Genomic DNA, 22,666 nt, shown 5'->3' with positions numbered 1-22,666 from the left:
GTGGCACTTGGGCACATGGTGCTGGGGGAATAGTTGGCCTTGATGGTCTTGGAGGGCTTTTCCAGCCATGGAGCAAACCTGACCTGGCTGGATCCAGGTGTGTGTGCACCCCTGGCTTCACCTGCCTGGCTAATGGCAAACCCAAGGGCTTTAGAAAGAACCCAGAAAGCAAATAAAAGCTTTGGGAGGTATGGGCTGCTCAAACACTCTGGGCTACTGGGTTCTGCTGGGAAGGCTCAGAATGAGTGTTTTGCAGGGAGAGGAGTGATTTGCTAATTGTTAAATTTGGGAGTTTGTTATTCCTGAGGCAGGACAGCCACACCTCCTGAGAGATTTGTGCACCCCAATGTTTCTTCCAATGAGAATTTGCCTTCTCTGCGTTAAATTTTGGATTTTCCTTTTGTTTCCCTGCTTCTGGCTCTCCCTTTTTCCTTCTCTTATGAATGTCCCTTTGATGGGAGGAATGCAGCTCAGGCTATTCCTGTGCACAGGCAGGTGTGTGTTTGGCCAGGCCGTGGTGTGGACTCACAAAACTTGCAAAGCAGCTTTTATCTGCTGGCCCGGAGCCGTTGTGTCCCTGCCAGGGTGCCCTCCGGCCGGAATGGGACAACTATGGATGCATGGGAAGAGAAAAGGGACCTGCATCCCTGGCTGCCACCCTCCTCTCCCCATTCCAGACCATCCCATGGGGCTGCGTGTCCCCGATGTGCTGTGATGGATTTGCAGCTCCCACAAACACACAGCCCCTGTTTGATGTTGTGCCTGCATTCCCCGGCGATCCCGTTTGGGGGTTTTTTATGGAAATACTTTCCTGGATGGCGCCTAAGGGCTGGGGAAGTGAATAACACTGGGAGTGTTGTAAGCTCAGTGGTGGATTTCATCCGGAGGGAGTCTGGGCTGCATTCACCCCAGAGCACTCCAGCTGCTCACAGCAGTGACTCCTGTGTATCCCGCAGGTGTTGGACCAGGATTTGTTCTTTGGCACAGGAGCTGTCGGCTCTGCTGGGCAGGTATGTGATGGGAACTCAGCAATTCCCATCAATTGCCACTCTAAACTCTTAACTCCCCTCAAGAAGTCTCTGGTTTTTGGATGGTGCGGGTTAAAAATGATTGATGCTTCCTATTTTTTATTTTTTTTTTAGGAAAAATGTCAGACGGTTTCTCTGTAAGTATGGATTTCTTTAAAAAACCGTGTGGGGTGTGGCTGTGGCCTTGAACAGAGACCTTTGGCTGGGATGGGAGGGATCACATCCTTGCTAACCTGTGTAAACCCCCAAACCCTCTCCAGTCACTGTCAGGTTTTCTGGAACATCCCAGGGAGTAGTTGAGAGTTGAGCTCTTGCCCTCGGACATGCTGCAAGCTACCAAAGATGAATTTTGGAGAACTCATTGTGATGTCAGGAGGAATCTCCCCCACCTGACCCTTGTCCTCTCCTCTGTCCCCAGTTATCTGATGCCCTGGCCAACAGCAACAACCCAGCCCCTTGTGCCCCCCCAGCCCAGGGCTGGCCCTCCTGGGGGAACCAACCAGCAGCTCCTGGGGCATTCCCAGGGTATCCTGGAGCACCAGGAGCCTACCCGGGAGCACCTGGAGCCTACCCTGGAGCACCTGGAGCCTACCCTGGAGCACCTGGAGGATACCCTGGAGCACCTGGAGCACCTGGAGCTTATCCTGGAGCACCTGGAGCTTACCCTGGGGGACCAGCAGGACCAGGAGCATACCCAGGAGCACCTGGAGCATTCCCTGGAGCACCAGCAGCAACGGGGCCGTTTCCTGCCCCAGGACAACCATCCAACCATCCTGGATTTGGACCAACTCCTCCTCAGGGAGGACCAACTCCTCCTCAGGGAGGACCAACTCCTCCTCAGGGAGGGCCTGTTCCTCCTCACGGAGGACCGACTCCTCCAATGGTAATGGCTCTGTCATCATGAGGCTTTCTGTGTCTTCAGTGGCTGATTTTGCTTGGCCACGGGAGGGGCCTGGGCTGCCCATCCCCAGGGGTGGCATTGAGGTTTTGACATGGTTTTTTGCTGACACCAAATCCCTGTTGTCTCTCAGAAAGTCCCTTTTGAGCTGCCCCTGCAGGCAGGACTCGTCTCTCGGCTGCTCATCACCATCACTGGGACTGTGAACCCCAACCCAGACAGGTACTGGGGGTGTCCAGCTCCGAGGGTGGGGGGCTTCCATGGGGCACTGCTGGGTGGAGCGGGGGGGGGGGGGGTGGAACTTGCTTTCCATTCCTGAATAACACCTGCCTGGTGTAACATCAAATATTGCACTAAATAAATGTGTAAATGCACTGTTGTTGCCCAGCGGGGTCTGTGGGGTTTTCTTTATTCCTTTCTGCTAGTTTTGGGTAGCCCTGTGACAGAGTCCAGGGCTGTTGTGGCAAAAGCAGCAATTCCATTATTGTTTTTGCAGGTTCTCATTGGATTTCAAGCGAGGGAATGACGTTGTCTTCCACTTCAACCCCCGCTTCAATGAAGACCACAAGAAAGTCATCGTCTGCAATTCCAAATTCCAAGATATCTGGGGGAAGGAGGAGAGGACATCTCCCAGGTTTCCATTTGAAGCTGGAAAACCCTTCAAGGTACCAGAAAAACCCACCCCAGCTCAGTCTCAGTGTACCAAAAGCACTGGCAGGGTTTGAGCCCCAAGAGCTGTGTAAGGACATCAGTGCTTTTGCACAGGAATCAGCTCCCAGGGGTGTTTCTGGGGCAGCCACCCCATTTTGCTGCCCTGGCTGTCCCTACAGCACCTTCCCAGCAGTTCTGACCCCCTCTTGCAGCTTCAGCTGCCCAGGACATAACTTCTCCCCCCTTCTGGTACCCCCATGGATTATGAAACCCTCCTTATTTACACTGTTGTTCTGCACAGTGGTTGGACAGGTTTCTGTAACATGTTTTCCCTGCTGGCAGCTCTTCACGAGGTGTTTTTTTCCTACACAGGAGGTTCACACTGTGCAGTCTTGCTTGGAGGGACTGGCATAGGGATGAGGAGGCAGAAACTGGGCTAAAACCCAGAGGGAGAGCACAGGAGAATTTTGGGAAGGCAAAGGTCACTAGTGCTGCAGCTGCTCCTCCAGCCAGTGCCAGCCTGCTCAAGTGTGTGGCTTAAAACTCCTGCAACAAATCCAGCTGGGTTTTGGGGCTGACTTGGGGTTTTTATTTCAGCTCCAGATACTTTGTGAGACAGATCACTTCAAGGTGGCTGTGAACGATGCTCACTTGCTGCAGTACAACTTCCGTGAGAAGAGGCTGAACGAGGTCACCAAGCTCTGCATCGGGGGGGACATTGCCCTCACCAGCGTCGTGCCCACCATGATTTAACTGGGGGGGGGGAACTCTGGGCAACCCCTCTGCTCTTTTATGGGGTGACATAAGTGCCTTCTCACCACATCACTGTGAGGCAATAAAACATTTAACCTGTAAAATTTGGTTTTAGTTATATCTCAAAGGACACGACACCCTCTGGGCGAGCCGAGTTCTGATTTGGAAGGAGCAGAGTTCCTGCTGTAGAGACAGCAACAATGAGCGTGAGTTCTGTGGAGAGGAGCTTGGGAAAGCAAACTGTGGCATTCTGTCCCTGCTCCTATGAACAGAGGCAGCAATCCTCTGGGAAGCACAGGGAAAACCTGACAGCCTCCAAGCCTGAGCAGGACGAGGTATTTCAGGAGAGGGTTCAGAGCTGGAGGAAGCAAAATCCTTCCACTAGACTGGCTGTAGAAGCCATCCCTGTCCTTCCTTTCAGCCTGGCTGGGGGCACAAACCAGCGTGGCCCAGGGCCATTTCCCACCCCAGGGAGATCCCATCCCTACTCCACAGAACAGGTCACGAGCCTGGTTCTGCTCCCCACTCATCACCCTGTGTGAGTCAGGACTGGTTTCAAGGGTGGGGAGGTTTATTGGCAAGTTCACCCCGTGAGTCAGGCTGGTAAAAAAAGAAAACAGAAGTATGTTCCCTTTGCTGTGAGTCACTGCAGTCTTGTCTGGAAAACAAGAACAGTGCAACAGCCACCACTGAAATTTCCAAAGCTTTCTCTGACGTGGCTCATGCTGTTTTATAACAGTGACTCCTTTATCCTTTGAGTGCCAAGTTACAAGAGTCCTTAAAATTTCCAGCAGATGCAGCAATCTAGAGCAGCACACTGCTACCAGCACGGAGAAGCTGTGGCTGCTCCATCCCTGGAAGTACTCCAGACCAGGTTGGATGGGGCTTGGAATAACCTGGTCTATGAAAGGTGTCCCTGCCCATAGCAGGGGCTGGAACTGGATGGGCTTTGAGCTCCCTCCCAACCCAAACCATTCCTCAGCAGGAAAGTCATTAAAAGATACCTGAAAGGATCCCTAGAACTGGAGTTCAGTAATGAAGAAAATGGATTCCAGCACACATCAGCTTCCTCTCTTTATTCAGTGTGATCAGTACACAGCTTCCAGGTTAAAACAAGTCAGACAAGCTCCCCTGACAGGGGCAGCTACACTTTCTGCTGAGGGACTGAAATCTTTGCTTGGTTTGGGATCAAGGCTGGTGGAAGGATGTGTTACACTCAGATCACCAGTACAAGAAGAAGCCCAGTAAGGTATTTGTTAAAAATATAACATCTGGTAGTACTGTAATGCTACTCCTCAAATCCAGAGTCTTCTATATAGAAATAGCATGTTCCTTATACACAAATATGTTACAGTCTGGGTGGAGAATGCACAGAGAACAAGATGAGAGAAGAGACTGAGCATAAACATGTCAAAAACAAGTAGAAAACATGGGTCATTAAGATACTCAGTAGAAAATTGCATCCTTGAAGGAAATAATATCAATGCCTATTTCAATACATTGCCAAGAAAAGGTATTACCTGACTTAGAAATCCTTGTTCTGACCTAGTTTCTGATATTACCAACCCATTGGTTGTTAAATACCAGGAAAACTACCCCAGGAAAGCATTGCATGCATCCAACCCTGCCATAGCTGGTGTTAACACACCAGACACTGCAGCTTGAGGGTGCAGAGGTACCACCAGAGCATGGCAGAGTGTTCTGGGGAGGAACAGGCTGGGTCTCACCCCAGAGCAGAAACAGGGCACAGGCACAGCTGGTGGGGTAACAATAACCTTGTAGTAACAGTAAGTCACGAGGTCAGTCAGGTCAGGGTAGAAAAGTTTAAGGTCAACATCTTTACAGCCTGGAGGAGACAGGAAATACATGAAATGATACCAACATAAAAATACTTCAGGTTGCAGTCAGAATTTACAGCCAGGGGACACGGCAGAACACAGCCCACTACTGACATACAGCAGAGCTTGGTGCATCACAATTGCACCATAAAATGATACAGACTCCTTTATCAGATCCATTACCACAGGTACTCTTCCTCTCTCAACACAGTTCCAGGGCAGCAGACTGTGCTCCAGCTACCCTCTGTGGGCTTCCTGTTCACAGAATTTACATCTTCTGCATTTAAAGTCACTTTTCATTGATCCCCAGAGGGGCCAACAGGAGAAAACACGATGAGGTCACTGAATACTTCAGCTGCTGCAAACTTCTGGGCTTTGGTCTTGACAGGAGTGAAGGGAAGCTCAGCATTCAGCACTGGCTGTGGGAGGAGCCAGAGTGTGGAGTCAGTGTTTGAGGAACATTTAAACCACAGAGCACTGGAGGGACTCTGATTTCCCCAAGAGGAATTTTGCAAGCTTATTTCCCAGGCATAAAATAAAAAGTGATTACACATGGTCTGTGTTGAAGACAGACATTCCTTACTCAAGACAGTAATCCATATTTTAAAGAGGATTTTTCGCAAGAAATCCTACACTCAAATTCTATTAAGTGTGAAAGCTTTTGCACACCTACTTTTCCCTTCTCAATGTTACTTCCAGCCCTAAATGCTAAGGTGATTAAAAAAAGGGTTGGGGTAGACTTCAAAAATTTCAGGAAGAAAAAAAAGGCTGTTAGTGAATATCTACAAGGAAATTAGTAAGAAACACAATTTAAAGGTTCAATCTGACAAGAATTAGACACTGTCCTGCTCCAAATGTCTTGATTTATCCTACACTCATCATGTGCAATAAGGAATACCAGTGTGAGCCCAAGCAAAGAGAGAGCTGGAATGGGGCTTGTATTTCAAGTTATGTCAATTGGCTTGATAGCATGTTTAAAGTTTAATTTTCTTTGTGCAGTAACTGTGTCTGCAGCAAAGGTGAACAGTCCTGCAACATGCAGCTTGTCTTAGTCAAATAAACTTGAAGGTCAACTTACCATATCTAAAGGACTTCTGTCAATGAGTGTCAAATCACTGCATGAAACATCTGAAAAATACGTATATGATTTTAAAAAAAAAGTTAGCTCGATGCTGCCAAAGCTGAAAAAACAGCAGTTTTCTGTAATTATTAAAAGAAGAAATCCCAACTCTAAACTGTATTTCTTTATATTAGCTTTTTCCTTCACAGAACAGTCAGAAACTGTACAGAGAAATCCAGGGGCACTGTTTGCTCATGTGCAATGTGTGTTTAAGTCACACCAGCTACAGGAGGCTTTTCTGACAGCACACAAAAATCAACCTGACACTGATTTCAAATAGTAATATTCAGATTTTAATAAATCCTTAGAATAACCAGAATGCCCCAACAATGCCCCCCAGACTGCACCATGCAGCTCTGAGATAAGCACCTGTCTGATGTCCAGACTGAACAAAGTCTGTCTCCTTCTCTGGGCTGCACATGATGATGTCTTGCCCTTGTTCTGCAGCAGACAGTTCCATCCTTTCCATGCCATCCATTGCTTTTGATTCACTGCTAGAATTTTCCAGAACCTGAAAAACAGGGATTTTCTCTACTCCCAGTTATGTCCTTGTAATGTCAGACCAAGTCCACACATGTAACCTACAGTTTTTATGGACAGTTCAAGGAGAGATGGAGTTTTAACTCCAGGCACTGTACAAGGCACAGGCAGGCCAAGGCTCGGGGTTGAAGGCTGTGACTCATATCCCAAACACCCTTTAAAGCCTGAAAATCCCACTGAAAGTATAAAGGAAGTTCTTCCACAGGAAACAAGGTTTTGAACTTCAAGTGTTAGATGGTGACTTTTCCTCCAGAGAAATCTATCAGCAACACACTGAAAGGTTTCCACAGAGTGAAATCACCAACAATTGATCGCTCATTTTGACAGAGAAAGAATGAAGTAAAAGGCATAAGAAAAAAAATGGCAACCAGGATTTTTTTAAATATATACTATATGTAGGGGGATGGGAGGGGAAATGACTGCTGCAGTCATGCACAAATCCAAGCAGTAACAAATGAAACTTTGTCTCCATTTCCAATTAAATTTACTTAAGTATGTTTGAGTCAAAAGCACGGACTTTCACTGGTAGCACAGTATCATCTAAATTAGAGGCCACATTCCTGATTTTTAAAGGCTACTCAAACACAGGCAATGTCACTAAGCCTTCAGATATTTCAGGACATTGGTTTCTGACACTTAGATTAATTCTTGCTATACCTTTAAGGAGATTAAGAGCCCAGTACTCTGCTGTGGAGGATGCTCTGAGGACTGAGTGCTGTTGCTTTTAGTCAGGGTCCATAAATGCACAATCATTTACAAAATCCACACCAGAAAACAGCAGGTGGTGGACTTCTAAGAACGTTGCTTGTTCAGGTGTCCTCCTGGAGCAGGCAGGACCTCCAAAACACAGCCCTAAAGAGCAAGACAAGGTCCCTAACCTCCAGCAGTCCCTACCTTTGTCCATCCAGAGGAAAAAAGCACAGCCTTGAGGAATACACAGGATTTCTAAGTGAGGATTTGATCAGGAATCCAAATGTCTGGGGTCATCAAAACAATTTTTCCTTTGCTAGTAGTAACAGAGTATATAAAGCACATCCAAGAACAATATACGAGTTACCTTATTTCCCTCTGCTGTGTCAGCAGCCAGACACATTTCTTCTGCAACCACAGAAATGCTGGAAGAGAAAACAAAACATTTTCATTCTTCTCAATCATCTTCATCAATCACCTTCAATCATCTTCTGACTTGTCCAACTAATCTTACAATTTGTTCTGCAGTTTTGCTGCCTTGGTTGGCACAGGTGAGCTACATCAAACTTCCTGGGCAAACAAACTTCAACCCCAGCAGCAAAATTACATTTGGGCAAAGGTCTTAATATTTGCTTAAGGGAAGGAAAAGTCACAAGTACTTCGCAAACTTTATCACTGCCAAATTAAAAGGTAACATTTAATGGGTTTTAACATCATGTCTTTCAGTTCCAACTCTAAAATTATTTGCACAACGTTAATTAAAAGCTGCTTTAACACGCCTACCTTCGTTCAAGACCATCAGGGAGTTTATCCAAGGGGGGAGATTTTTCAGTGAGAAGTTGGTCCATTTGCAAACTCTCTGCTGGGTGGAAGCCTTTGAGGCCTGATGGGGTTTGTTTTGCAGGTGCATCCTCAGGGTCACGGAGAAGAGAAGGAACGTTCAGGAGCAAAGATCTAACAGATGATCTGGGATTTGCCAGTTTTACAGGGGTCCTTGGAAGAAAACCTGGAAAATGTGTTTAATGTTTCATTCCTACAGCAGTTTCCAGAAGCTGAAATGAACTGATTATTATGATTCTAACCAAGAGCACAATTGTTTTCTTCTTGCTGAATCATCTTATGCAAACATTAGACGGAAATCTTATACACACTTGCAAGGAGAAATTGAAATTATTAACTTCCATCTTTCAAATTAGGCAATTTTAAGAGTTTAAAAGATAGATTCAGAACTGATGCTTATAACAGATTCTCTGCTGGAGTTGGCTTAAACCCAGTGTTGCTCAAAGCTCTTCAGGAGTTCCCCCCTACTAACAAGAGGCACAAGAAAAAATTGTTAGTTTCGTGATGAGAAGAGAGATCTGGGCTCAAAAAAAAGGGAATTTAAAATCAAATTATGAATTAGAAATGTGAGAGCAGCAGAAGTACTGGAAATATTGGCTGCATATAGGTGTCAATAAGATAAGATGCTGAAAATTAAGTTACATTTTGAGCACCTGTTAAAAAACCTGAACTATTAAACAGCTTTTATAGCAAACTGAATTATGTTACAATCTTGTTAACCATGAACACAGATTATGGGTGGACTTTATCTGCAGCTTTGAATACAGCATTGCAAAAGGTTTAGTTATAAAAAAAAAAAATCCCAGTTCCTGTCCTACAATTAGAGGATGTGGGCTGGCATTGACTTTGATGAAGAGGCTCCTCAGCTGAATCTGGAAATGCTCAGATTAGAATTTCATTATTAAATTTAGGCTAGAAAAACATGAGGCAGCTATTTCACCTCTGTCTAAGCAGGGATTTCATGCTGCCATATCCACTCAAATCAGCACATTAATGTGCACCAGTTTACTTTGGAGCCCTGATGTAATCAGTCACTGGTTGAAACAGTGTGTCCAGTACTGCAGTTGTAGCCAATATAAACAGCACAACTGAAATGGATTAAACTGTCTTCAGTACTTTCAGGTCACAGAAACCATGATTAAGCTTCACTTACCTGAAAAGTTTTTCACAGGGCTTTCAATCCTGAAAAATCCTGCTTCAAATACCACTTTTTCAGCCTCTGGCAGCCTCTCCTGATGTGTACCCTCAGCAGTTTCCCCCTGTTTCATTTTGTTCCTCATGGCTGCTTTCACAGAAGCCAGGCGGTTCCGGGCAGCAGTTCTGGCAGCTGCTTCCAGCTTGGGTTTGGCCACTCCACTTGGAACTGCTTTTTTCTGGAATGGCAAGAAAGCTGGGTCACACCTGGAAATTTTGGATAGGAGCAATTACATGTGAACCTCTGCAAAGGTGCTGCTGCCACAGACACAGCAAGGAGCAAAAAGGAGGCTCAGGAGGGACCTTCTGGCTCTGCACAACTCCCTGACAGCCAGGTGGGATTGAGGCTCTGCTCCCAGGAAACATGAAACAAGCACAAGAGGAGGTTGGATTGGATATCAGGAAAAATTTCTTCACTGAAAGAGTTGTCCAGCCCTGGCACAGCTGCCCAGGGCAGTGGTGGAGTCCTCATCACTGGAAGGATTTAAAAGCTGCATGGGATTTGGCACTTGGGAACAGTGGTGGCATTGCCAGTGCTGGGAGAATGGTTGGACTTCATGACTTTGCCAACCTCATCAAATCTATAATTTTATCCATCAAGATTTCTGCTCATCTCCAGCATCTCTGGGGCTGCCATCCAGCTGTTAAGGTAAGTCTGTGATGACACCACTAAGAATTTTTTTTTTCAAGTGAATCTGCAGTTCAAAAATCCTCAATACAACTTTTTTCCTTAATAAATGCAGTAATATTTTGGAAGCACTGGGATGCAGGGACTCCTAGTGGCAGGGACAAAGTGTAACCACAGGACAGACTCCTGGCAGACACTGATGCCTTTCTTGGCATTCAGTTTTCCAAGGGAAGTTTTGTTTTGTACCACCTGTAGGGTTCTGGCATTTATGGGCAGCTCCCACAGACCACATTCCCTCTGTTTTCCCATGCCTGGAGTTTCTTATTCACCTTCATCTCAATGTTATGATTAGTTAAGCAATCTCAAGGAACTGCAGAGTTTAGGCAATGCAAATACAGCTTAATACTCAGTCAGAAACAACTATATATTTCAAAACAAAGAGTAGATCAAACAACTCACATTACAGCTTATTTTGCAATAAGCACAAACTTCTTTTGGAGAGTATCAGATCCATTTTTGCTTAGAGAAGCAGCAGTTTAAAGCCACCCATAGTGCTGGCTTATTGTAATTGAGCATTCCCTGCTCAAAACTGGCAGTCACTCCCAAATTCCTGTGTGGTTCACTTTCCAGTTAAGTCAGTGGCCCAGATAAATTGTTTTACATCTAATGGGTAAGTTTCTATCTTAAATTTAAGAGATTTGTCTTACTGCCATAGACTCCAATGACTCCAAAGAAGTCACTGTTAATTCTTAGTTCTAATCCTACCAGCCAAAAAAGGCAACTAGGGCTAAACACACTAAATGATAAATAAGTAATAAATAAATAATTAACAAGTGCACATGAGAAAGGTGAGGGAGAAGGGTGCACCCTCAGAGGAATTTAAGTTAATATTCAATATATCCAAAGAAGCCATACAAGATGTGCTTTAGGGACTATTCATACCTTGACAACTGCTTTGCTTGAGACATCAAGAGGCTGCCACTCATTGTCTTGAAGCTTCTTCAGATTATCAAATTTTTTATTCACATCTTCAATCTGTTGGTCACATTTAAGGAAAGCAAAAGAATACATGTAATATAACCTTTATCCAAACAAGCAGAGTCTTCCATCCAGCAGGAAACATCTCTCAAATACCTCTGAAGAAGCAGATCAAACTCATGCTTTCTGCAGAGAAGTGAAAACCTATGACCAGGACCATAACAAATCTATCTTTGCATTTTATTTAACTACTTACAAACTCCTTTGTTGAGTACTGATTTACAAATACTGCTGAGAGCCCTTTTAATTATTCAAATTGTATTTCATTCTGAAACTAAAGAAAGCATCAACAGAGGAAAAGAGATTAAGGTTTTCTACCACCTAAGCTCAGCCCTAAATAGACTTACTGTTGTTTCTGCATTATTCTCATACTGAGGCATGGAACCCCTACTTTTCAGGTGAGCTTCAGGAATTTTCCAAAAACTGCGAGGTAGACATTGTGACCGAATCCTCACTCCAAAACAGAATAAGATTAGGGCAAACATATTCATTTCACAGACAGACAGAATACACAGGCCACAAGAATACACAACAGAAGAACTGTTCCATGAATTATAAGTCATAGTAACCCAACTGCAGCTATTCACTGTCACAAAGTGCTAAAACAAGGACCTGCATTTTTTACATTAAAGACAAAAAACAGAATTTGAATATTAAAAAAAAAAAGTTTCAATACTTTTAAATAACTGCATCAGTTTTATCCTAAGTTAACATGCAAGTACATACCTGAAAATTAACCATATCCCAAAATCCATCCAGGTCTGTACACGTTGTTTCTTTTTCACCTCGTTTAAATTCACAATTATCAACCAGTCCCTCAAACTGTTTGAACCTTTCTCCTATGAGCAGCCTTGTCTGACCAACTGTGGTGCGAATCAGGTCTTTAGCTGGTAGCAACAAGAAAAAAATAGAGGACATTTTGGATAAATAAGTGTTTGAGGAGTCTGGAATTTGTTGTCCCATCTATTGCAAACCTGCAAGTCAATCCAGATGGAGCTTTCCTGTCCACTGAAATGCTCTCAAGTTGCTTCTTTCAAAAAAATTAATCTCTCAAGTCTTAAAGATAAGCATTGCTGGAGTCATCTATATTTTCCCAGATAAGGGCACTTATCCCACATTAAAAACTAATCTTATTTTTAAAAACCAGCTTGGTTAAAGCTCACACATTTAAATACACCTCAGACTGACATCAGAACAGCTATCTTGATGTGCACTTCATTCACTTTATCAGTCATCATCGCTGCAAGTGCTACAGAAATTTTAGGAATAGGAGACCTTTTGTACCTTGGGATAGATACACCTCTAAACTTTCTCTAGGACAGCACTGCAGATTTTGTTTTGCTATTTTGCAAACAGCAGATACATGTCCTTCTGTCTGTCCCATTCAGTTCCCATAACCCCCCTTCTAGTGCCAGTTGCAGTTCATTCTTACCATCCTCTGGAATGTCCAACTCAAGATTTCCTTCCCACTGCAGGCACTGAGACAGCAGCCTCTCCGTTTCAGTCCGAAGAACATTTCTGAAAATGCAGGGATAGTGAAAAAATAAAGATTTGAAGAATTTCCTACTTGTAGCTGTTAATGAAGACTATCATCTTGCTCTCAGAGAAGCCACAGTCTTTGACATGAAGATTAGATTGTTTTATTTTGCTGAGTGGCTGAGATGCAATTTCTTTTCTACTGCTTTCAAGCTCATGATCCTTAGGACAAGGTGTTAGTCTCTAGAATTTTACATTCTTTCTCTGCACTTCAGGTACAAAAAGGAAGAAGGGAATGTCTGCCTGCTCAGGTCACAGCTAACAGATGCCAATCACCATTAAATTAGGCTGATCTTTAGAAGTAGTCTCATTAGTCATATTAACAACCTTCAAATGGACATCAGGGAAGTGCAACAAGTGAACCCAAACCTGAAATAGGACACATCATGCTCTGGCTCTCTCGTATCATCTGACTTCACTGCAAGTGCTGTTGAGACAGGAGTTGTTTTGTTTAATCTCTTTGTAGAAGTTCTCTCATCTGATTCACCTGCTGAAAAACATGAAAGGAATTTGTTCAGAATCTGGTGATAATTAAAAGCATCAGAATAAATGAAATGTGAACTTCCTACCTCCTCCTTTCCACATTTGCTGTTCCTGAATCCCTTTAATAGAAGGCAAAGTTTGGCTTTTTGAATTAGGCTTTTGTGCTTTAGCTTCACTGGATTTTTCAAATATTTTGCTGGAAAGAAACCAAAGTACATTCAGTTAAGACAAACTGAGGAAGTGACATCAAACATGCCCGATTTCAAAGAAATGCACAGTTTAGAAGGCAAACCTCCACACACACTAGAGAGCTCAAATAAATAAATCTGTGCAGATAGATACAGAGCAGAGTCATTGACAGCTGCTCCTCAAGCATGGACAGAATTATGGATTATATCCACATCTGCAGCTGTGTTAAGTCCACATTTAACCAATGACAGAAATCATGAGGATCAGGTATTACAACACCACAACTCTTTGCTATAAAGTGGCTCTTTCTATAGAAAAATGGGGGTTTTTTGTACCCTCACAGAGAGGTTCACTAGCATCTTAGGCCCCATTAGAAGGGAGAATCTTACATTGGAGATTTTGAGAAATTCCAGACAGCACTGGGTGTCAAAAAAGCATTTGCCCTTGAAGGAGACATGGGTGTCACAGTGTAGGTTGCCAATCCACTCAGAGGCTGAAACACAAAGTTTTGAGGTGCAAAGGAGCGTGTTCTGGGTCTTCTTGGAGAAAAATTGTTGTTTTCCACTGAGGTTTGCTCCTGCTGAAGTTCTACTGGCACTGAGTGTTTGGAATCAGCTTCAGAACTTTTCACCCCTGGATCCACTCCAGTGTTTGTCTCCACTTCATGTTTAGAAGAATTAACCTGTAACAGCATGGATAGACAAATAAAATAATCAAATCAATCATGTGTTTGCAATGACATGGGCTGAATTGCGAGTGTATGAAAGCCACCAGGAAGGGGCCAGCTTAAGCTAAATCAGCTCCTAAAACAGCACACCTGGACAGAAGTGATAAGTTACTAACAAATCCAACCATTTTTTGACACCTGCAAATCATTCTAGAGACAGAAGTAAAACTTCACTACAAAGAATGCCACAATCCACTCCAGGGGCTGAAGCAGAACACCTCACCTACCAAAACAATAACTAAAACTGGCAAATGCTTGCTCCCACTGCTAGGAAAAAAAGCTTTAAGGTGATAAAATCCTCAAGAGCAGAAGTACTGGCTCTAAATCCAACTAGGCCTGTTAAATAATCATGGTTTATGCACATACTCCAATCCAAAGACTGAAAATCAAGCTGGAATAGGCTGATAGCTGAGGAATGCAACCCAAGACACGTGCAGTTAGCACCACAGAATGTCATTAAAATAGGAGAAAAAATTATACATTAACTCACATTCTTATGAGATGAGTGACCAGTCAGTCACACAGGACACACTTCTGAGACACCTAATTGAGATGGTTAGCTTAAGCCAGCCAGAAAAACTTTGCATGTTTTTCAAGAAAATATGTATCTTCAATCCACTGAAAGTCTTGTTATATTTCAGTCACCTCTGCTAGGAATGTAAAGCTTGCATTTTGCTTTTAACCAACCTTTCCAAATGAGCTGCCTGTGGTCACAGCAAGAGTTTACCAACTGGCAGTTACCTGCCTGTGAAGAGGTGCTTATCCAAGGAAGATACAAGTGCTCTCACCTCCTGTTTGGGTGTGACTGCACAATCTCAAACACACTCAAGCACAGCTGCAGTTACACGAGCAAGGTGGAGATGGGAGGTGTGAGAGGGAAGAGTGGAGCAAAAGAAGGAAAAATCATGGAGAGATCTTGCACAGAACTGTCTGCACATGAATGCATTAAAAATTCTGGAAGTGATGACACCAAGAACCACAATGGCTGCCTTCAGCTGTAAGTCATGAAGAGAATAGTGTTCTACCTTGCAGAGAACAGCATTTCCAGCTTTTTTTGGTGGTTCAAAACCTAAAAATGTATTTATTTCTCAGCTTCTAGAGTCTCATATTATTACCTGAGCAGGAAAAGGATCCATTCAGAATACACTTTAAATAGGAATTAACTGAACAAAATTTACCACTGCTTGATTAAGCCAGCAAGGCAGTCTTTTTTTTTTTTTTGACTAGTTAAAACATCAGATAAAACTCATGCAAGAACTTCTTGTCTATTTTAAATCACTGTCCAGATCTTGATTAGTAATCACATCATCCATCAGTCACATTCATATCCATGGTGGGATTCTTGGGGTTGCCCTATAAAGGGCCAGGAGTTGGACTGGGATGATCCTTGTGGGTCTCTTCCAAGACACATTCTGTGATGGACACTAAATTTCATCTTCATTTTTAAAATATGGCAGCATAAATATATACAGCTCCTTCCCAAATTCTAGCTTATTAGTGAAATTACTGCTTTTATGCTTGAGCACTTCAGCTACAATGACAGTTATTGGCTCTTAAATCAGTTTTACTGCTTTTCCATTTCAACTGTTACATGACTTACCTTTATGGGATCAGGTTTAACAGCTTTCTTCTGCTTCCCTACGTTTGCTGTCTTTCTCTGTGACTGGTTACCTACAAAAAGAGACACTCCCAGAGGTCAAAAAGGCACCTGATAAATGTAATCTTTCACCAAAGCACTGCCATAAAAATCCAGTTGCTATAGACTGGGAGAGACTGTTTTTCTTGGGTGGGAGGTGGATAGAGAGAAGAAATAGCATTGCAGAAGTTTACTTAAAAGACAACCTAGCCTAGGATTTAACAGCCTGGTAACAGATGTATCACCAAGAAAACAGATTTGTTAAGTTATCAATCTTTAGATGTTGCCATATAAAAATAAAAGTTATTATTTTCTAAAAGGTTTCTTATTTTCTAAAAGGTTGAAGAGGGAGTGTCAAGCCAATTTGAGTTTAGATTTTTAATTTCTATATGGCATGGGAATTCTGGATTGAATTCTAGTAAACAGGCAAACACAAATAGACATTCCTAACCTGAAGAACAAAGGCTCTCATCTCTTCCAGAGATGCTCCTGCTCACACATTTAATAATTACATGGCCATAAGCAGCAAAGTGCAAATCTTTAGCAGCTGTGGCTTTGTTCTTTGAGTTTGTAATTACCACATGGACATGAATGCTCCATACTGATGAATTTTGTGGGAAATTGTCCAGTGTTGGTTTCAACATGTTGGTGTAGATATTGCACTAGAGTTCCAGACAAGAGTCTGAGTGATCCAGCATTTAGTTCTTTTCTTAGATGATATTTTGGCATGACTTAAATGCAGTCTAAGGTACAGCTGAGCCACACAACTCTGCCTCACTTACCAGCAGTAGCAGCAGCTGGTTTCAGCACCTGCCTGGCTGCAGAGGCAGCTGCTCTGGTGACTCTCACACTTGGGGCTGCTTGGGCTGCAGTCTGCAACACTGCAAGAGAGATTAATTACAGAGATTCCAAGTTTAATAAGGAGCTGCACTCAAACTGAAAGCTTACATTTTCTACAAATCAGAAAAATGCACCAGCAATTATCAGTTGCATGGGTTTGCCAGAATGAAGAGGGTTGGGTGGTTTTGGTCAGTTCTTTGCACAGCTTGGCCTTGGCATCCAGGCAATGCACTGAGGGATCCTGACTGGAGGTGGCTTTACTGTACAGGTCCATCAAGATCCCTGTGTGTTTGATGCCATGCACAAAGCCTAAGGAATGCTCCCCACTGCTCCCTGCAATCAGAGTCAAGGCCCTCCCTGTTTTACAGATGAAGTTTTAGAGTAACATCTTTGCCATGGTTATTTGCACAGCACGAAGCTTAAGCAAACCATTGGTGTAACAAAGTGATGCCCTGGCCATTATATGAAATATTTCCAAGGCCAGAATTTAATGCAATCTAACAAAGTATTCTTAAGGCTAATTGGCTCTGAAGTGTTTTATAAAACATGACAAGTTCATGCACTGTATTAACGTACCTTAATCATTTTTTCTAATAGTTCTCTTAAATGACAGCTTTTTCCTGCACAGACAAATTTCATGGGAGCCCCTTATTCCATTCCCTGCGTGTCTGAAATCCCCACTTGATTACTATTAATGCTATTCCTATCTTTAATGTCAAGCTGTGATTCTGTAGAAGCCAGAATGAAAAGTTGCGGGGAAAATATACTGGGTAGATAACTACATCATCAGATTTATCAAACATTCACATCCCTAACATTTTTATATTGGTATTTCACAGAATCACAGAATTATTTGGGTTGGAAAGGACCTTAAGGATCACCTTATTCCAACCTCCCTGCCACAGACATGGAAGTTTAAGTAGATATAATGAATATCCTTAATTCAGTACAAAAGAAATAATCAATGGATGATCACTTTGCAAAAATTAAACATTCTAATTGTTGTATCAAACACTAATAGTACATCTTTTCAGTATTCAAAGGCACTACTGAAATTCATTTAAATAAAGGTGTGCATTTCTGCTGATTTGATTTGATTAAAGATGTGAAAGTCAATTCACTCAGAATTTCTGAGTATCTTGTATTAACATCAACATTCCACATGACTTTGTTGTATCTACCAAAGGATATCACTGAGCTATGAGGAAGTTTCTGACCCATTCTAACCCCTTAAAGGTGGCACAGGTTGTTTTTTATTTAATTGCTGTTTCCTTAAGAAATACTTGTAATTATGGCACAGAAAGTGACCGACGCAGAGGCCACTTGCTCCTTTCTAAGAGCAGTCATTACCTGTGATGTTCTTCTTGAGGTAAACAGAAACCTCTGCACAGCTCCAGGAGCTGAGGCATCTGGCACTTGTGCACTTTGCTTACTGACCTGTTTCTTTTCCCTCTCCCAGGGGGAGTAATCAGTAACCAGGACTGTGAGGATCCTGCATTCCATTTCCCCCAACCTATGGATGCAACAAGCTCATGTGACCCCTAGAGCCACACACTTGATAATCTACCAGCTGCTGACCTTGGTAGGAATGGCCATCTTAAAATCTCCTCCTTCCTTCCCACAGCCAAAACTATACTGTGGATCTTTCCCCAAAAAGGCAACTTCCAGGTTCAGCTGTATTTCATTACCTTTCTCTTTGTCAGCCACTTTGACTGAACTTATCTGTTTACGTCCTGCCTGTGTAGAACACACACTCTGCCCATGGGCATTGACCTACAACAAAAAACAGATTTTTTTTTTTTTAATAAAGTATCAGATTTCCAGAAATTCAGCAGCCCAATTTCTTTCCTGATCTACCTATCCTAGATTAAAGTAAAGGAAAAAGTAAAGTAATTAGGCACAGGGGGCTTTAAAAAGTAGAGAGACATTAAGGATAGCTTAAAATAGATTAATTTAGGGATATGTTACTGTGCATTATCCAACTAGTTAATAAATTGTCAGAAAAAGAACAAAGAAAAATATTTAAGCAATAGTTTAAGTATCTTGAAAAACAGATCTGGAAAACCTGTGCTCTTTTCTGCTAATAGTGATCTAATCAAAATTGTAAAGATACTACCCTGAGTCTGAAATTGCATCCCTTTCTCTAAATGTATTCACTGAAGTTACATATATAAAAAACAAACCGTAGAGGACTTAGATGCAGTTGGCATCATAGTTTTTCCTTCTTGAATCTTGGCTTTTGATCGAGTAATCCTTCCAGAGAAAGCAGGAGCTGCCTAGAAACATCCCCAAGGAAATGAGAGTTAATAAACTCCTTTTTTCCCTTGTCACTGAGAGACTAAGCAAGAAGCCTAAATGTGAAAAAGAACATGTCTGTGCAAAATGGGTCAACGTGCAATCTGGAAAGCTTTCAAAGCTGAGTTGACTAAATACAAACAAGTTACTAGTTCTAACATAACACAGCTCTTTTATTTGTGGATGAATCATTCCAGTTTTTGAACTGAACATAGTCACAAATACAAAAATCCACGTATCATTAGCACTATTTCCAGCTTTGTTCAAAAAAGAGAACGAGCCAAATTACTCCCTTACCATAAAAAACATTAATAAAGCATTTGCAAAATAAGCAGCTTATTTGGAATTAACACACTCATCTTGTAAACAAACACCAATTTAAATGGCGTACACAGACACAATTAATTTAGATGTGAAATATTACCCTACTTACCTTCTCTCTTGGCTTTGCTACTGGTTCCTCAGCAGCAAATGCAAGAAATCCAGGTGCAGCTGGTCTGTACAGCCCAACCTTGAACACCCCTTTCTTGGCTTTCTCCCTCTGCTCCTGCAGTTTGCGAAGCTCCTTCTCTTCCTTGTAGCGCTGGAGCATCTCCCTGCGCTGGTCCATCCTCTTGGTGCCTGCATTTGGGGCTTGTTCTGCAGCACACGTGGAAGACAGACATGTCATAAAGTCATGAAGATGTTTCTGAGCTAACAAGAAGTCAGAAATTTCCAATAAACTTCTCCTAGATAGAAGACGAACTTAAGTCAAAGGGCAGAACTGACTGGAATCTCTGAATTGTTTTCACCCTTCCCACTAAAAGGGAATTCAATGGTAAATTTCAACTTACAAATAGACTTCCCCAAATATCCACCTGAGGATGGCTATAAATTCACTCCCATTTCACAGATTTGCAAGGTTACTGATTGAAAATTAACACTTCATCTTCCTTTTTGGTTTATTTGTATCAGTTTCTCCACTCAAACACTTGCAGTGTCATTGAAAACTGAGCTTCAGGTCAGCTTTAGATATCAAAGTCTGACTTAGGCTGAGAATAAATCAGGCAAAAGTTATATGAAAGAATAAAACCTTAAGCTGATGCCAAACTTGAATTATGTTTACCTGAAAACTTAATATCCACCTAAAGTTGAAATTTATGAAAGATAATCAAGACATATCAATTAAATTTCATATTTGATATTATTACAGACTGCACTCCAATAATCTTAAAAAAAATACTATCCTCCAACAATCTTCTGCTATCAAAATACAAAAAGTGAAAGTCTTTCGAAAAAACAACTGTTAACATTGTTAAATATTAATTAAATTTCTTAGACCAAAAGCATCCAGGAGAGCCAGGGGGCAGAATTCAGCATATATGCAGGCCCTATTTTCTCAGGGGAAAATAAGCTGTCAAAAACTAGCCATTTTCAAAATACAATCATACTACATATGCATTTATCCATTAATAATTTAATGCATAATATAAAATTGCCCATTGCTAAGCACACTTCAAGTACATGACAAGCATCAGTTATATGTTAGATGGCATTTTAGACTGGAGCTTTTTTCACATCTTAAAGAACAAAGCAATCATAAAAGGCACTTCTTACTGAATATTAATAGCAAACTGCATTCTTCCTTTAGCTGCTGCAGACAAATCAGAGCAAAGCTTCATTCATACCACTGCAGCAGTGAGAAGGGTACATACAGCTGTATTAAGATTTTATTGTCTTTATTTTGATACTTGGAAAGGCTGGTGGGCTTTTAAACCTTAAATTTTTTTATCAAATTAAAGTGTTGACTGCTGTTAGGTTTCTGCAACAACGCTACTAAACCTACTTAAATTTTTAACATTAAAAAAGTGATCTAGTTTTTACTTACTCTGTTTCACACTGCTGTTCTCTTGAGAGCACAATTCCCTGGTTTCCTTGAGCTCAGAAATTCCCCTCTCCTTGGAGAGCTGGACATTGACATCTGCCAGCCCAAACTGCCGGCCCTTTTCAAAGAGCTTGTGCCTGTTCTCCTTCTGAAGGATGGATTTCCTGCGGGCAACCTTGGTCCTGAGGGCTTCTGTGCTCAAATTCTTCTTGTATCGACTGGCAAACTGGGAGGTAGCAGCCATTCCGATGTCCTTAGACAACAATCACAGTGATTAGGAAAACAATGTCACGGTTTGTTTTCCACTTTTGTTCAAGTTTGCATGTTATGAGCAAAGCCCTGAAATCTTTATTTGTGTATGTGACTAGAGAAAACTCAAATGACAATTTCAGCAATGATTTCTTCAGCAATCTCTCATTATTTTTAGTCATTTCAGGGATCATTTTGGTTGTTGAGTAGTCCCCAAATCTGACACAGAATTAGGAGGGGACACTACACCCATGCCTGGGATTGGCTGGGCTGCTTTCTCCACAGCTGTTTTCCACATTAAGGAGATGAGCAAATAAATGGCAAGGCTGTAGGACAATACTTGGAAGCAACATTTCATTTAGATTAGAGCTATCTGATAGCAAGGAATTTTGTCATGCAGCAAAGTCCTCTGAACCAGGATGTTTCCAGGATGCAACTGCAATAGTGTTTATTTCAAGCAGCATTTTTCACATCTTTTTTAACCTGAGGAAGTCTTAATCCAATTGTCAGCTGTTTTCCACTTGCTGTCCTAACTGTACCTCGAGGGGGTCCAGGAGAGGTGGAAAGGTACATTGGGCAAGGGCCTGGAGTGACAGCACAAGGGAGAATGGATGTAAACAGACAGAGGGCAGGATTAGATGGAATATTGGGAAGAAATCCTTCTCTGTAAGGGTGGGGAGGCCCCGGCACAGGTTGCCCAGAGAAGCTGTGGCTGCCTCATGCCTGGAAGTGCTCAAGGCTAGGCTGAACAGGGTTTGGAGCAAACTGGGATGGGGAAGGTGTCCCTCCCCATGGCAGGGGGTGGAATGAGATGAACTTTAAAGTCCTTTCCAGCCCAAATCATTCTGAGAGTCTGTTATCCCCTGCATCCCCACTGAAACCTGTCTTGTCCAGGGTTTCCCACCTCAGCCACGGTCTTTTACACATCTCATCTTCCACCACTAATAGGAAACAGCTTTACAGTAAAAGCAGGGTGACAGAGCTAAACTAAACACCCAACAGTTACTAATTCATTAGTAATTTAGTCATTTACTGAGGTTCTTTATTTCAGGACAGCATGCTCTGATCAAACTGAAGGAACCATCAGTGCCCTGAATTGAAAAGCCTTGATAATGGGTACAAAGAAATTCTTAAAGTTCATCCTCTTCCCATCTATGTGCTGCCAAAAACTCAACTGCAGCATAGCTTTTCTGAAAAACCCAAGTCTTAGAAGAAAAAAAAAAAGCAGTGAAATAGAAATAATGCAGAAATAAACTGAATATATTTATGGGAATAGCAGTCCAGGAGAGAACCTGAGCTGGAAGAAGGAATACAGCCCAAGCCTGTTCAGATGCCATCAATGCTGACAGTGGCAGCTCCTTGTTCCCCACTCCATTAAAGTGTTCATGGAGGGGGAAACTGGCACAGCACCAACAGCACCTGCACCATCTCCTGGAATTGCTTAGAACAGATACTGGAAAGAAACTGAAATTGGTGCATTTTGTGCCTGCCCAACCCCCCCAAATATTACTTTTTTTTTCTGGTATGTTCAGTGCTGCAGGAGGTAAAAATGGTCATTGGAATTTAAAGCAAAGGGGAATAAAAATCAAAACTCAAATCAGGGACTGGATCTCCTCCTCCACACAATCC

General features: G+C 42.5%; 2 protein-coding genes across 2 annotated transcripts; one reads left to right on the top strand and one right to left on the bottom strand.

The window, feature by feature from the left end:
* Positions 1 to 895: 895 nt before the first annotated feature.
* On the top strand, positions 896 to 3,330 carry LGALS3 (galectin 3). The gene is made up of 5 exons (XM_062495072.1): positions 896 to 1,165; positions 1,447 to 1,758; positions 2,060 to 2,148; positions 2,423 to 2,591; positions 3,175 to 3,330. The coding sequence occupies exons 1-5, from the start codon at positions 1,148 to 1,150 to the stop codon at positions 3,328 to 3,330; spliced, it is 744 nt and encodes a 247-aa protein (XP_062351056.1). The 5' UTR covers positions 896 to 1,147.
* A 1,604-nt stretch (positions 3,331 to 4,934) lies between these two features.
* On the bottom strand, positions 4,935 to 21,032 carry DLGAP5 (DLG associated protein 5). Its single transcript, XM_062494980.1, has 18 exons — positions 20,792 to 21,032; positions 19,358 to 19,563; positions 18,813 to 18,905; positions 18,318 to 18,402; positions 16,572 to 16,670; positions 15,754 to 15,824; positions 13,816 to 14,108; positions 13,324 to 13,433; positions 13,124 to 13,241; positions 12,651 to 12,736; positions 11,945 to 12,105; positions 11,123 to 11,215; positions 9,512 to 9,731; positions 8,302 to 8,524; positions 7,886 to 7,943; positions 6,658 to 6,799; positions 6,247 to 6,296; positions 4,935 to 5,587 (listed from the first exon to the last, which is right to left on the bottom strand). Exons 1-18 carry the CDS (start codon positions 21,030 to 21,032, stop codon positions 5,465 to 5,467), a joined length of 2,472 nt encoding a protein of 823 aa, XP_062350964.1. The 3' UTR covers positions 4,935 to 5,464.
* Between the last annotated feature and the right edge of the window lie 1,634 nt (positions 21,033 to 22,666).

This window comes from Cinclus cinclus, chromosome 6 (assembly GCF_963662255.1).
Source record: "Cinclus cinclus chromosome 6, bCinCin1.1, whole genome shotgun sequence".
NCBI lineage: Eukaryota > Metazoa > Chordata > Aves > Passeriformes > Cinclidae > Cinclus > Cinclus cinclus.
The sequence above is the reverse complement of the archived record's forward strand: the minus strand, read 5'-3'. Positions and strand labels throughout refer to the sequence as shown.

Excerpts from the sequence above, each read along its gene's own strand:
- LGALS3 (XM_062495072.1), top strand. Across the intron at positions 1,759-2,059 it reads CATTCCCTGGAGCACCAGCA|AAAGTCCCTTTTGAGCTGCC; the intron begins GCAACGGGGCCG and ends GTTGTCTCTCAG. Across the intron at positions 2,149-2,422 it reads GTGAACCCCAACCCAGACAG|GTTCTCATTGGATTTCAAGC; the intron begins GTACTGGGGGTG and ends TTGTTTTTGCAG.
- DLGAP5 (XM_062494980.1), bottom strand. The coding sequence starts at position 21,032 with ATGGCTGCTACCTCCCAGTTTGCCAGTCGATACAAGAAGAATTTGAGC. Across the intron at positions 19,564-20,791 it reads GAACAGCAGTGTGAAACAGA|AACAAGCCCCAAATGCAGGC; the intron begins GTAAGTAAAAAC and ends CGTGTGCTGCAG. Across the intron at positions 15,825-16,571 it reads ACCAGCTGCTGCTACTGCTG|GTAACCAGTCACAGAGAAAG; the intron begins GTAAGTGAGGCA and ends CTCTTTTTGTAG.